We start from the raw sequence: 16,198 nt of genomic DNA on the forward strand, positions 1-16,198 counted from the left end.
TATCTGTATATAGTTGACTGTTGGATTTTTTCATTTTTTTTTGGATTTACCCATGGAGCAATGGTTTTCGGTTTTGTTTTTACCTTGGATTTACTTTCTTGAACTGTGACTTTGGACACCTTTCCTTTGGATTATGATTTTTCGTTTTTCATTATTTTTTACGGACATACTGCTTTTGGTTTTTGATTCCCATTGTCATTTGTTTATTTTTAATTCCATTTATGCTGTTTTTAATACATTTTTTTCATCAAACTTCAATGTGTAGTATCATCTCATTGGTATCATGCATATCATGATATGGGTTTTGAGATTCACTGACACCCATTGGGTGTATGTGAGGGCCATGTGTTCATTTCCAAACTTGCTATTGGGGTTCTATCATGTCATTGCCATTTCTAAGTGGGTGGATGCAATACTCGAGTGGGTGTTTTGCATTTGGAGGCTAACCATAAGGGCCAGGGATCTAGATTGTGATGACATGTTGGCTGGGGAACATGTGTGGGGGCCTGCTGGCAGGTGCCCCGCAATGCTGGGGGGTGGGGGTGCAGGGGGACATGAGTGGGACATGAGTGGGGGCCTGCTGGCAGGTGCCCCGCAATGCTGGGGGGTGGGGGTGCAGGGGGACATGAGAGGGACATGAGTGGGGGCCTGCCGGCAGGTGCCCCGCAATGCTGGGGGGTGGGGGTGTAGGGGGACATGAGTGGGACATGAGTGGGGGCCTGCTGGCAGGTGCCCCGCTATGCTGGGGGTGGGGGTGCAAGGGGACATGAGTTGGTGATCAGTAGTGCAAGGAGACATGTGCCTTTGCTGGGGGGCATGCCCATGTTGGGTGGGCTGCCTGCGGGACATGACCAGGGATGCAGGGGACACCTGGGAGGACCCACACTGCCAAATCACATGTAGGACTCCCCGGAACCCCTGAAATATACGTACCCTGCTGAAATCGCGTGTGAAAATTCTCGCGCACCTCTGAAATACACGCGCCCAGGCCAATCGCGTGTGGAACTTCTCGCGCACCTCTGAAATACACGCGCCCAAGCCAATCGCGTGTGGAACTTCTCGCGCACCCCTGAAATACACGCACACGCTCCCCCAGGCCCGATCGCGTGTGGAACTTCTCGCGCACCTCTGGAATACACGCACACGCTCCCCCAGGCCAGATCGCGTGTGAGACTTCTCGAGCACGCGTGTTCCTGAAACCCGTAATACACGTTCCCCGCTTTGCGTTTGCTGTTTGCCAGTCCGGTAAACTGGTACAGGGTTGGCGCAGCCCTTTGCCATGGTTTTGCATTCTTGTTGGCTTTTCCTTGTGCGAGGGCGTTCTTGGGGGCGTAACTGGCGCTGCTGCAGGGTCGCTGCGCCACTCTGCGCCACGTCTGCTTTTGGAGGCGAGAATCCATGAATACGCTGTGCGCGGAAATTGATTTTATCGCACGCGGCTGGCGCACACATTCGCACGGGCACGCTGTGCGCCAGCCGCGTGCGACACTTTTGTGAGGAATTCCATGAATCGGCCTGTAAGTCTACAGGTGTTGGCAGTAAACCCAATTGGTAGCAGTCTGTACCACCCAGATTTACCTGGTAGCTGTGGCTGAGCAGTCAGAACTCTCTCGAGTAGGGCACTATGTAGAGTATACACAATAGGGCTAAAAAACGCAGTAGGGCAAACAAACGCAGTAGGGCAAACAAACACTGACCAGAGCTTTGTATAAAAAGTATATAATTATTTATTTAAAACACACTTTAGGCAATACACTAGCACTCTCAATCAAAAGCAAGTTAAAACACAGTCAGGTGAAGTATAAACACCTCCCTTAATAACTATCAGACAAGTCAGGGTTAAACCACTACTATTTGTTAGAACAGACGTGAGCGCTTAACCAAGATGGCACTCTGTAATGTATTTAAAGGGAGAGAAAAAGGCAGAGCATAGAAGTAAAACAGTTCCCAACACTTTTAAGAGTTCAGAGCAAGGGAAGAAAGGCAGGTTATACTGTAGAGCCAAAGTTCATAGGCCAGGCCTATTTTAAATGGAGTCAAGCGAAATGTGCCCAGGATCACACGGTTTCAATTGCACTGAAAGTCTTTGCAGAGTGTTCGAAAGAGGTTGGGGTGATGCAAAAGATATAGTTAGAAGGCCTGGAGCCAACTCAGTTTAGAAGGCAAGGATTTAAGGGTCACTTTAGCAATCTGTAGAAAGGGAGGCCAGGTAGGACCAGTACCTTCAGGAGAAAGGAAGCTCCAGCGGGGGCAGTTGTTCCTGGCAGTGGTTGAAGTTCGTGATTCCTACCAGGGGAAGAGAAGATCTCGTCGAGGAGGGAACGTGGAGTCGTTGCACTGCACAGGGATGAAACCAGCCGCGGAGTTCCCGATTAAAAGGTGCGGTCCTTTTATTCCCGGTCAAAAGTGGTGAGCTTGGCTATCCGGCCACCGTGGTGCTTGGCACGGGTGATTCGACCAAGAGACATCTTTGGAAGGCGAAAAGGGCGAACTGGTTGATCCCACCAGCTCAGAGGAAGAAGACTCGTCCAGCAGAAGATTTTCTCTTGTCGTCGGGAAAGTGGTGAGGTAGTTGCAGCAGGGCTCCACCGGTGGTGTCGTCATTGCAGATGGCTCAGCTTCTTCCCTCATCGGATTCTTAGGTCCTGTGGCGACTTCTGAAGTTCCAGTCCCAAAGCGCCGGCTTTTATGCAGCAAAACCCCCATTCATCAGCCTAGCTGTCAATCACACATGCTAAGTGGTGAGCCGGGCGGCTCACCACTGGGCCAATCAGAGTAGAGTGCGACTTGGGTTGCCGAGGCAACGCAGTCCAGGGTGCCAATTCCCCCCTCCACCCCTCCTGTGGAACCCAGACAGAGTGGCACCATTTGGAGGGCTTCTGTGGAGAAGCCCGCCAAAAAAGTGGGACAAAGGGCTCGACCTTGGTCAGAGTTACAGAGACGGACACAGACGCCATTTTAGAATCGAGTTCTGGCAAAAAGACCCAAGCGTTGATTTAATATTAAATAAACCGGCGGCATCTTTAACATTGCACCAAAAAGTGGTGCGTTTAAAATCAATGGGAAAATCCCATAGGAAATATTCTGGTGGAATATTTTGCGTGGTAACCACTGCCACCAGCCAGAAACTCGAAAAGGGGGGACTGGACAGTGCCCCCTTGAAAACAGACCCAGGGGCAATAGAATTAACCCCTTCCAGTACTTCCACAATATGATGGTTTGTACTGGTTCTGTTCACAATTTTGGACTAGTAAAGTCAATGGTGACTTTACATGCCCTGGGAGACAGTAGTCAGTCCCAGGGTATGGAGTCTATGTTTGGGGGTCACTATGACACCCCTGTGTTACTGCACTGAGGGTGCTGTGTAACACATACACAAAAACAGATGATACCCTGTGGAGAAAAAAAACCCATAGCCCATAAGCACATAACAAGTCAAAGACATACCTCAAATCATGCCTAAGAGTGGGAGGAAAAGAGTCTCACTCTTAGCGGGAGAAAAAAACAAACCCCAAAAATCCATCAACGCTGCTGGGGGACTCACTAGGTTTGGGAAATTGGCCTTAGAAGAGAATTCTCCCTAACAATGTTCCACTGAAAGTTGGTTGTGATGATGTTTTTCTTTATGTAATCATAGGAGGCTGCGAGCTCACTCTCCACTGGATATGAATAGTTAATGATTTGCTTTATTTTAATTTGTTCTTATTTGTTTAGGTATCTTATGGATGAATTTGTGGGAAAGGCTGAATGTAAAATGACTTGCTTTTTAATCCTTGAAAATGGAAATTGATTTTATGTGTTTGTTTTAACATGAATTGTTTTTACTTCAAGTATTTGATTGATTTGAAAACGTCACACCGGGGCGAGATGCACTACACTGAGAGCTTTTCTCTCCCGCGGGACAGTTGGGCTCAACAATGCTTCCCGCTGCACGTCCTCTGCATCTTCCAGGAACCCCAACTTCTGCCACGTTTTCAGCATGGCATACAATGGCGGCTCCCACTTCTGCTTTCTCCTGCGGCTTCTGCTGCTCTCACTGCTTCCTGTTGACATGCACCTGAAAGGCCTTTAAATGTTTAAAGGTCCGCTCAGGTGTGGGTCATTACAACAACTAGAACGCTTACTATGGTTTAGCAACTCTGGATCCCTGTTTCTCGTCTCAGTAGTACTAAGAGCATTATGGGACTTGAAGTCCATAATGTTAGTTGTTTCAACATCAGAATCTTCAACTTCACAATAAGCCATTAAAACAGTATGATCATTGGGGAAATTATTCAGAGAGTTCTCCCCTCCTTTTTGGCATGAGACTGCTCCCACATAATACCTCCTGCCCCCCCCCCGACTTCCCCCAGGTCAGAATCAGGTAGCAGCTGTCGTTCCCTGTCCACCTGAGAAGGGGTCCACGACAGGGTTTTTGGGATGATCACCTCTGATTCATCACAATATATAATTATTTTGGCATGTGCATCTTGTAATTGTATACCTTTCTAAGTGAAATATGGTTTAAATTGACCGTTGAGATGTATAATTTATTTTTAGTCTTATTGACTATATTTATTAACAATATAATTAAAATACAATAAAAAGTGCAGCTCAGGCAATCTTTATTCTAATTAAGAGTAATATAAGATTTCATCTTAATTGCTTCACTCATTAGATTTTACTATCTGTCTTTCTATGTCCTCCATTTCCTGTGTTTTTCATTAAGCGTAAACCCTTTGTCCGTTTCCGGCTCTTCGCCTATTTCCCTTTTTATCCAATCTGTATTCAATTTAGATTATGATTGTGATCATTCCCACTCCATTTGCTTCCTCGCAATCTGCAGCTTTCTTTTCTGTATCGCCCTTATGCTTTAACAATTCTTTCTCTCTTTCTTTCGTTCTTTCTTTCTCTCTTCTCTCTCTTCTCTTTCTCTCTTCTCTCTCTCCTCTCTCCTCTCTCTCTCTCTCTCTCTCTCTCTCTTTCTCTCTCTCTCTCTTTCTCTCATTCATTACAAGTCTGGCAGTAACCCGCCAGTGCTACCAGCGGGTTGCTGCCGGACAGAAACACTGTTTCTGCCACCTGACATCCCGGTGCCACCGGGACATTAAAAGTCCCGGCGGCCTGGGATATCAGGCGGCGGAAATTCAGTCCACAGTCCCATGGAGCCCCATAGGACTCCATGAGTGTGGGGACACGGAAACCCCGGCACCGTTGCCAACTGTGCTGGTGCTTCCATGACAACTCTCCGTTCCGGGGCCGTTGCGCCCGGCAGATGTGAGCACAGGCCCAGGAAAGCATAGTTGTAGTCTTCTGGTCCGGAAAGGGTGCTGTTACATTGCTACCGGCACCCTTATTTCTGGACCGGCAGACTCGTAAAGAGAGGCCCTATATCTATCTCTCTCTCTCTCTCTCTCTCTCTCTCTCTCTCTCTCTCTCTCTCTCTCTCTCTCTCTCTCTCTCTCTCTCTCTCTCTCCCTCTTCCTTTCTTTCTCTCTCTCTCTCTCTCTCTCCTGCTTTCTTGCTCTTAGTCTCTTTTCCTTTGTATTTTTTACCATTACCTCTCTCATTGACATCTTGCTTGCCATTGTTCTTTGATTGCATTAATCCACCCTCTATTCGGATTGTTGCAGGTATGTTCATAACCAGGACTGGGATGCGGCTCAACGTGTGGCCGAAGCCCACGACTCAGAAAGTGTTGCTGATGTCCTGGTGGGTCAGGCCCGATTTTCCTTTGATCAGAAGGAGTTCCAAAAGGCTGAGGCGTTCTTGCTGCGTGCTCAGAGGCCAGAGCTTGCTGTCAAATACTATAAGGTATGAGAAACTGTGTGTTAGGTTACAGGTTAATCAGGGTACATAAAGGAGATGGGGAAAGACAAGAGGGGAGCGCACCAGCTGCCAGCACACAGGCTACACCTTCCAACTGCCCTGGGTGGAATCACATTCACACTCAAGCATTCCAGACACTCGCCTAGCATTCCATTCATGACATCACACCTTGCATTCACACCCCATGCGTTCAGGAAACAGGGACCAGGCAGGACAGTCCTTGCTGTGAACAAGGTGTTCCTGTAGACTGACAGGTGACAGGTGTCACTGCAGTCTATGCCTCTGATGAGAAAGGTTTTTGATAATGCTCATCTGTTTCAGGTCATTGCTCAAGAATAACATTTTATGTTTAAACCCAATTGTATCCTGCTTTTGCTGTCAGTCATCAGAAAAGGCAACTTCCAGCCTTCAAATATATGCGGTCAAACTCGTGCTTGTCAATAGGTCTTAGCAAGAGATGTGTTTTTGTAAAATAAATTGCGAGAGAAGGAAAGCCTTGCCTTAGTCATTTTTGTCGCTCTCGTACGACTTCTCACTTCACTGTGGCATATCTGCACTGATCTGTCTATGCTGGCTTTATCAGCTTCTCATGGGAGCTTAGTGCCAATAAACCACATTGCGTTGTACGTGGCCTGTAAAAGTAAGCATTTCCAGAGATGTTGTATGTAAGTCAAGTTATTAAGAGCACCAACTGGAATTTGGCTTCAGATGCTTAACCATGCTTTTATCAAACTAAATTGGCAAAACAGTATCAGTTTTAGGAGTCACCCAGACATATTTATTTTCTATGCAGTTACTTTTCTAAAACTAGGCAAACAGGTAATCCTTAAACTTTTATTAAACTAGTAACTCTCTGGGTGGTAGTTGGGGGTGAGCAATCAATCCCAGCTTGCCCAGTGGTACCCTATGTTAAACATGGTACCCTAAGATCCCGGTCGGCTTTGGGCCTTGCAGTTTACCCTGCCTAACAGGACACAGGCCAAACAACTCCCCACCCCTATAGCTACAATCTTTGTAAGATAAAGTATATTTTTATAACACATCTGTGTTGACATTCCTGTTACCTATTCCTGTTGTCATTTTCTTATGAAAGGGTTGGCCTGATCTCTCGACCATTGCCAGTGTATCTAAGTTTAGAAAGATGCCTCTGCAACATTAATGTTGCACTACAAGATCCCAGTGCCTGTGAACTTCTTAGCTATTTGTCAATATACCAAACTTGCATTATGCAAACACTTTCTGTAAGAACATTGGTTTAACATAATAGCTTTTCGGGGAGCAGCTTTGCTGGTTCTATGTCCCTTTGCCGACATGATTTCTTTCGAAGTCATATTTACTGACAAAATTACTATGAAAAAAAGTGTCCATTTTATTTTTGAATTTTGGGGGAGCCCCCCGTTTCCCAATGCTATTAACCCTGCCCCAAACCTCTCTCCACCCCCTTTAACCTCTTACCTACCCCCTATACATTTCAATGAGTTTTTTCATAGTAATTTTGTCAGCAAAAATTACTTTGAAATAAATCATGTTGGAAAACCAACCCGATCCTGATATGCTTCTTTTTCTTCACCTGCTGATTGCTCGAGAAGCACCCAGAATCTCTGTTGCTCTTGCACCAGATCACCATCCCAGTCAGAACTTGATTTCCCCCAAATATAATTACTGTGGACGATCATCTCCCTGGGTAGCTTATTATCTCCAAGGATCTACAAAGACATCTACCATGAGTTCAAGATACATTGCCTGGAGATTCAGTTCATGTTAACCCCAGAATATGCACCGCTTTTTTCCCCAAACAATACGTGACATAGTGCCCACAATATTCCAATGAGATTTCCCAGGGCAAATACATCATGTTTTCTCATATGTAATTCCTAAAATCTTGGCTATAACATTTTCTATAATATCTGCATGGCATTGTCCAGAATATTTATATGTTATGCTTAGTTATGACTTTTTTTATTGTTATTGGTTAAAAAAAATCCTTTAACAGATTCATCATCAGAATAAAACAAAGACCAATGTACATCACAAATAGAGATTCATAAAACATTTTGTATTTAGAAAAACAATGTACAAAACTACACTATATAAAATATCAATTTGTACCAAAACAAACCATTATAAGAATACAACCCGAATGGCTAAAAGATAAAAAAAACATACACCAACTACAAAACCTAAAAAGGAGTGTAGAGTAAATGATCGCCATTTCAGCTAATTTCAAACATTAAACACATCCCACCACTGCTCTAACAATGGTGGTGGTATGGCCGATAATATTAAAAATAATTAAATCTGATTGGCTTGATGATTAGTACAAAAAACCACTAGATGTTTCAATGTTTCTTGCTCATTTGGGTCATTACACAATCTGCAAACAGCCTGATCAACCTTTATCATCTTGTACCTTGCTAAGACTTGTCTGGTGGGTTGTAGATTCCATCTGAATCTTAAAAATGAATAGAAAATAAGTTTACTAGGGCGAGTAATCAAATAAGGAGCAATTGTACCCAGTTTTTATAATCCTAGATAAGGTGACTCTGCGAAGGGTAGCTGTGGAGATTCTCAATAGTAGATCTCCGTTCCCACTGATACAGCAAACCCTTCTTTTAACACAGACGTCCCGCAAGTTCTTCCCTGGTCGAGATGATGTCACTTAATATTGAGTCACAACTCAGCAAAAGTCCTCAGAAGATTTTTCTCTTTTCTGTAAAAAAATAAATAACATTCAATTCCTCATATAGTGAATTGGTAATAGGGGCTAAGATTTTGGAAAACAAATTCTAAAAACTAACACTTAGCCCTGCTTAGTTATTACATTACTCCAGCAGGATAGATTTGGATAGAGAACCAGTTTTCAGCACAACAAAGGACTGCATATTGTGCGGTTTGTCATTACTTCTAAGAAGCCAGAATCTCAATTCACATTTGAGTGCTAGGTGGTCCGGACTGAGGTTATCTCGAAAACTGGGGCCCGCTCTATGTGCCCACAGGAATGTCCACGCAATCATCCAACGGAAAATCAGGTGACAATGGTAGGAGGGCAGATCTCTGACTTCAAGACCCCACACTCCACAGTCCACTATGAGAGCCCAGCCAAATCACCTACTCCTTTCGCTTTTGAAAACAGTTGCAACAAGCCTTTAACTGTTGAATTGAATCACAAGACACTGTGAAAAAAGCAAGTGAACCCTTCGCACATTATTTATTTATTTGCATTTGTATAGCGCACATGCAGCCCAAAGGCATTGTGGCGCTGTTACATGAAGGTGTAGCAAACATTTTGCTTTACGATGGTTACATGTGACCGTGAGGTCTCTTAGTTGCAGATACATAAGTCAATCATACATACACAGATTTAAGCAGACATAAGATAGCATTCAGTTGGTATTAATATGAATAGTTTGGTTTTGATTGCTTTGCGGAAGACTTGGTGAAACTCAATCATTCTTAGGTGGGGTAGAAGGGTGTTGCATTGTGTGGCGGCTGTCGTGGGAAAGTTAGATCCCCCCTGCACGGGCCTTTTTGGTCTTGGGCACGAGGATCAGGTTGGAGTACCCCTCCCTGAGAGGTCTTATGGCAGTGTGCTTGACAATTCTCTGGACAAGATATGGAGGAGCAACATCATGGAGGCATTTGTGTGCCAGGGAGAGTGTTTTGAAGATGATTCTCTGTTTGACAGGGAGCCAATGGACCTGCCTCCTAATTTCAGAGATGCGCTCTTTCCTTGAGGTCCCAGTGGCTGCCTTAAGGGCATTGTTTTGAGCCAGTTGTAGTTTGGCCAGGTTTTTGCAGGAGGTCCCAGATAGGAGGGCATTTCAGTAGTCGCGTCTGGAGCCAATAATGGCCCTGGCAATGGTAAGGCAGTTCTGTCGTGATAGGAATGGTCTGGCTGCATTAATAATGTTGTCGTAGTAGGCTGATGAGGTGGCAATGGAATTCACTTGTCTGTCAATGGTGAGGTCCGAGTCTAGGTAGACGCCAAGTGTTTTAACATTGTTGGATACCTTAATAGGTGTGTTGTCAATAGTGAAGGAGGAGTAGTCCTGACCGAGGTTACCCAGGATAGTGGGTGAGCCGATAAGTAGGATTTCTGTTTTTTCGCTATTAAGGCATAGCCAGTTGTCCGCAATCCAGGATTGGATGTTCGAGTAGATGGTAGTGAGATTAGAAATGTCTGTTTTATAGTCACCTGTGAGTGGGATTAGCACCTGTGTGTTATCTGCATAATTGGTGTATGAGATGCCCATGGAGTCCAGGATGCTAAACAGAGGTCTAGTGAAGAGGTTATATAGCGTTGGCGCTATACATGACCCTTTTCGGACTTCACATTTATTGAGGCTCGGGGTGGCGGAGGCTGAGTCAGAGAAGACTTTCATAGCCCTTTCTTGGAGAAAGGAGATAATCCATTCACAGGCTTTGGGGGAGAAGTTGGCCGCAGATGCGAGATGGCGGCAGAGGGTGTTGTGATCGACCAAGTCGAACGCAACAGATAAATCCAGAAGCAGGAGTAGTGCCGGTTTGCCTATGTCTCTAAGGTCATCCATTTGGTTCTTTAGGTCAAGGAGAGCAGTTTCAGTGCCATGTCGTGGGTGGAAGCCAGATTGCTGCAGGCCTAGGAGACGGTTCTCTTGTGTAGGCAGCTTTGTGCCGAATTTTTAACAGGAATGGGACCGTTGTGATGGGCCTATAGTTCCCAGGGATGGTAGGGTCAAGTGATGGCTTTTTTAAGAGTGGGCGTACCCAGGCTTGGAACAAGATCTGACCGGAAGGATGAGTTAATGAAAGCCGTGAGGAAAGGTTGGAAGCAGATGGATTTGAGCAGGGTGATGACCTCCGATTCTCTAATATCTTTGAAGTCAAATGGGGCAGAGGGTTTAGGTTCAGGGGTGGTAGGCACTAAGCTGTTCTGGCTGGCTATTAGTGTTTCAAGAGCTTTTTGATGGCCAATGATTTTGGTCTGCAGGATGTTGAGCTTGTCTAACATGGCAGACTGAATGCTGTTACACCAACTTTCATCCTTGAGGAGCGTGGGTGGAGGGGTGGATGGTATTTCCAGCTCTCTGAAGATGGAGAACATTTCTTTGGAGCTTGATTTGGCGTCATTTATCCCTGAGTTAAATGACAAGGCTTTGGCTTTGATGACATTATTTTTGTATGACTTGGGAGATGGCCTTGAAGGTCTCCCTGTTCGATTCTGAGGGATTGGCTTTCCAGGTGGAGAGGGCGGACCTTTTCTCTGAGCGTTGCTTAATCAGCTCATTGGAGAACCAGGTATTAGAGTGTTTGATTTTTTTGGCTTTCTTTAAGGCCAAAGGGGCGATGGCGTCGACTGCTTTGGTGATGATGTGTTTAAAGGTGCTGGCTAGAGTATCTGGATTATTGGAAGATGGCGCCTGAAGCGTGGGCACCTTTAGAAATGGTGCTAGACTTTCCGCTGTAAGTTTGCGCAAGCTGCTGGCGAATGCTGTTGGACACGAGGTGGTGGGGAGCGATTGCCTTTTCTTAGCAGCGAGATTGAATTGGATATAGTGGTGGTCAGACCAGGGTATAGGGGTGTTGGCGGTGATTAGAATGGAGTAATTATGCTGGTTAATCCATGGTTGGTGTGAATCCTAAGGTGGTTAGAGCTTTGTTGAGGGCTTTGGCATGGTGATCTTTGGGGTCGTTCAATCCTAGGTTTAGATCGCCCAGGAGAATGATTTGGGAGGTCTTTTTGATATTATCCGACAGGGAGAGGATGAGAGAGTCTTGGAAGTCTGTACTAGGACCAGGGGGTCGATATACAATATGCATGGTAATGGTGCAGTTGTGGGATAGGTTGATGAGTGGGAGGTAGTCACAGTTGTGCCCAAGTTGTCCTGGAGCTTCCCTGATGCTGAGGGATTCCCTGGCTATGAGGGCGACAGCCCCACTTCTCTGGTTGGTACGGTCTTTCCTAAAGATAGCGTTATCTGTGGGGATGGCTAGCGAAAGAGCATCTGTTTGGACTATAAATGCACTCCATCCATAGGGTTAAATCATGGTTTCTCTCTCCCCACCAATCACCCACCACCCATAAACAATTAGAAGATATCTGTAAATAGGCTATTCTCCCTGATGCTACTGACCGGACAGCGATATGCATGATACCAAACCTTACCTATTGTGCACATCAACATCCTACACGTACGTTTACCAACCAATGTAATAGTGCAGGTGTTATGAGATTTCCAGAGGTAGCTGCTATGCCACACATTTGATATTACGTAAGACTAATGAAATAGGTAAAGAGTGAAGTCCCACCTAGCTGCACTGGTACCTTGTGGCTGCTACTTTAACGTTGATGTGCCATGCTTCTCTTTTGGGCTTGAAGGAAGCAGCCATGTGGAGTGACGCCATCCGAATCTGCAAGGAGTACATTCCAGGAAAGTTGGAGCAGCTGCAGGATGAATATGAGAGGGAAGTGGCCAAGAAAGGAGCCAGGTAACTCTATGCATATGTGTGGAATGTGAAAGCTTCGGGATTAACGTGTTTAAAAAATTTAAAATAATGTCGTAAATACAAAATGCTAGTATCACAAAACACAATAGAGATTGAGAGCTGCCTTGCAACTACGTTGAAGTGCTTTTCAGCAAGTTTAAAAGAATGCAGTTCTGTAATTTGGGTCTGACCTACCCCCACCCTCTCATCCTCAGTCTCCCACTGATGGTCTGTATCCTTTTTTTTCTTTTTTAATTTTTTAATTTTATTTTATAACAACACACCAAACATTACAATAATTAGGACTTCCATATCCATGTCTAACATGATGGTCTGTATCCTTATTATGTTCAACCTGGTGATCAGTCCCGAACCAGGAGAAATGGAATCATGAGGAAGCTTTACTGGTTCCTGCACTGTTCCAAATACCATTCTGCCAAAAACCTCTGCCCGGTATTGGTGGAACACAGGAACAGCACCTCTTGACCTCTCACTTTGACGGGGCCTAAACGTTGACTAGAAGTGGTTTGGAACTGACTGATACCCAGCTGCAAAGGTCCCACAACTTGCCTTCAGAAAGACACTCTGGTGCCCCCGATGGAAGGACTTATCTATAACATTGGGATTTCCTTTAACACTGGTCCGATATTTAGCATTGGGGACCATACAGCATAAAGACCAGTATCCCACTTAACCGATCATAAGGAAATTCATCTCTCACACTATTTCCCATGAGAGATTCCACACTGGTTTTGCTAGTATAGATCAAATAGTGCCCTTTAGAAGTCCAATTATTATCTTTGTACCCTAATGAACTTCGACCTTGCAGTTGACTTTGTGACATTATAAAGAATTAAGAATGATCTTCTGCCTCTAGATAATATTTTAACCTAAATTAAATACCAGTAGCCAGCCTTAATGTCTGTGATGGATGTTTTGAAAAATTACATCAATAACTCAGGAAGATCAGTTGAAGTGTTTTTATTGTTGATTTAGCAGATGGCTAAGGACGGTCCCTAACTCATCTCTCCACTACAGATGGGCTTTCTCCACCCTATCCTCTGCTCTTCCATTCCCTGGTGGTGTAATGCAACTAGACATCTGTAACAACTACTGTTTAGTCTCTCCTGCTCTGGTGGAGTGGACCTAAGGTTGAAGGCTTAACTGCCTTAATCCTGCAGGACGTTCAAAGGATACCCTATTCCCTTGAGGTCCCCAATGTGATAATTGATATTCAAGACGATACCTGTCTCCTTACACACTATTTCTTCTACTCCCTCTCTTTCCTTTGCCAACTCTTGCCCCTCCATACCTTCATTCTCTCCTCCACCTTTAGTTCGCGTCGGTCCTCTTCTCCTTCTCTCTGTCCTGTTTCCCCTTCTCGCCTACTCCCTTCTGTCTCTCCCACCCTCGTTTCCACTCTTCCTTGCTCTTTCTGTCTACTGGACTTGTGGTCCATCGACCTACTTTGGGTACAGGTGCCCAAGGCCGGTAGAATCTCCCCCGGCCATCCTTGAGCTTTGGCCATGCTGCATTACAGCTTATTCCGTCAGGGACGGATGGTGACCCTACCGGGGCTTCATGGGACTGCCGCTGAACTTGGGTTTGGTCGACGCACGTGAAAGACAGGTGCCCAAGACCTGGAGCAGCACCCCCGGCCATCCTTGAGCTTTGCGTTACAGCTTTTCCATCCAGGGAGAGATGGTGACCCTGCGCGAGCTCCCTGGGACCGCTGCTGGACTTGTGGTCGACCCACATTGGAGACAGGCGCTCAAGGCTGGGGACATTACCCCCAGCCACCCTTTAGCTCTGACTGGGTTGCGTTACAGCTTTTCCCTTCAGGGAGGTATGTGGACGTTGCTGGGGCTCCCTGGGACCGCTGCTGGGCTTGGGGACAGTCAACCAAGGCAGTGGGGAGCACTACCCGGCTGTCCTGGAGCTCTGGCCGTGTCGCGTTACAGCTTTTCCCTCCGGGGAGCGACGGGGACCCCACCTGGTCGCCCCCTGACTGCCGCTGGAATTGAGGACGGTCGACCCACATGGGAGACAGGCACCCAAGAAAGCACCCCCTGCCGTCCTTGAGCTCTGGCTGGGCTGCATTACAGCTTTTCCCTCCGAGGAGTGATGGGGACCGTGTCGGGGCTCCCTGGGACCATAGGTGGACTTATGGACTGTCGACTCACATTGGAGACATGCACCCAAGGCTGGCAGCAGCACCCCTGGCCGTCCTTGAGCTTTGGCAGTGCCGCATTGCAGCTTTTTCCCCCAGGGAGAAGTGAAGACCCTGCCGGGGCTCGCTGGGACCGCGGCAGGACTTGTGGATGATCAACCCAAATTGGGGACAGGCGCCCAAGGCCGGGGACATCACCTCCAGCCGCCCTTTAGCTCTGACTGGACTGCATTACAGCTTACTCTTACATCCCATCCCCTTTCCTCAATACTGTATGGGCTTCCCTCACTCGGGACGGGAGACGGAACCTTTTTCACCAGAAAAAACCTTCTTCCGCTTTAAATTTAGAGGCGCGCTGGGGCACGGCTCTGGGAGAATGTGCTAGGCTGACTCCGTCCACCGGCACCACGCCTCAGTCCCCTTTGTCAGGTTCCTGAGAATTAGAGGCTTTTCTGTTGTTATTTTAGGTTATGTTTGGGTTGTGTTCACAATTGTTTCCTTGACTTTATATTAGCCAGCTGCCATTCTCCCAGTCCAAGATGGTGAACTTCCTGCTCAGCATTAATTGGCTACAGTCCATTGTGATGCAGTTTGGAACCTCTGGTGAGGTTCTAAACTGCCTTTCATTCAAGACCTGATGTTAAGTGGTCACAGCGCACAGGACCTCCCTAGAAGACTATAGAAACCAGAGTAAAGGAAACACACTACCAGAAGGAAAGACATCTGAAAATGTTAGAGACTTCATTCAGATAAGTGACTGTAAAAGAAAACTTGATCTGACTTAAAACCAAGTGAAAATTGCTAAAACAGTATTTGCTGAGGATATCTGTTAAATAGAACTTTTTGAAGAGTATTATTTGTATCTGTTGAACATTCTGTAGAAGAAACCAACAGCTGATTTGGAGATAGCGCTCAGCCATGGAGTGCACGGTTCGTGTGAGGAGCATATAATTGTGGATTAAAGCGGACACCGCGGAGCAGTTGACGGCAAGTCAGCTGCGTGCGTGCTGAAATTCCTGAGCAGAGTGGATCAACTCGAACAAAATATCTGCACGGGCAAGCGCGGCAAGCAGCTGTGAGAGAGTGCACGTTTCTTCGTTCCATGATTTTGAGGCAGGTGAAGGAAGTGAGTCATTGTTATTGTTATAAGGAACTCTATTTACAAAAAGAAAGACTATTGACTTTTAAATAATTTCAGGAAAAGTAAATGTTAAGTTAAGGTAATATTAAAAAGTCGTTTCAAGAGTCTGTGTGGAAAGCAAGAAAAGGAAGGACAGGAAGCAGCACTGCAACAAGGAAGCAATCAAAAGTTTGGGAACCTTAGTGCCAGAAACCGCCAGTACGAAATTAGTATTGTCTAGATGTATGCCACAGTCAAGAGAAGCAAGCTGTTTATAGTTTCAGAAACAAAAGTTAGAGAATACAGAAAACAGAAGTCACAGTAGGCACCTCAGTGCAAGTATGTCAAGCAATTGAAGTATAAAGAAATTCAACTTTAAGGATTGCCTCTAGGCAGTTAGCAGAGGCAGACAGGTAAAGGTGGTTAGAGGGACAAGAATATAAATATATTAATTAGTTAAAGGCAAGAGTATTGTGGTAATGCTATCATCACTGTATTATTTGAAGGGGTTCCAGTGTTCAGAGTCGTCAGGAAATTGAAGGGAACCAGAAGAATCCTGTCAGCTTGTTATTTTCTCCACTTCCCCTTTTCCACCCGGCTGCTCAACTCAATAGTTGTACCATTAACTGTTGGGT

The 16,198-nt window shown here is 45.7% G+C and overlaps 1 protein-coding gene across 2 annotated transcripts in view; it reads left to right on the forward strand.

Moving 5' to 3' along the window:
- IFT172 (intraflagellar transport 172) overlaps positions 1-16,198 on the forward strand; it is a 1,218,930-nt gene that overhangs the window by 922,726 nt on the left and 280,006 nt on the right. For both annotated transcript variants that reach the window (XM_069605452.1, XM_069605451.1), the window contains exons 33-34: positions 5,613-5,793; positions 12,167-12,276. In XM_069605452.1, coding sequence (XP_069461553.1) covers positions 5,613-5,793; positions 12,167-12,276 — 291 coding nt within the window. The remainder of the gene's footprint in view (positions 1-5,612; positions 5,794-12,166; positions 12,277-16,198) is intronic.

The sequence above is a fragment of the Ambystoma mexicanum genome, chromosome 4p (genome assembly GCF_040938575.1).
Source record: "Ambystoma mexicanum isolate Mex_15411 chromosome 4p, UKY_AmexF1_1, whole genome shotgun sequence".
Taxonomy (NCBI): Eukaryota; Metazoa; Chordata; class Amphibia; order Caudata; family Ambystomatidae; genus Ambystoma; species Ambystoma mexicanum.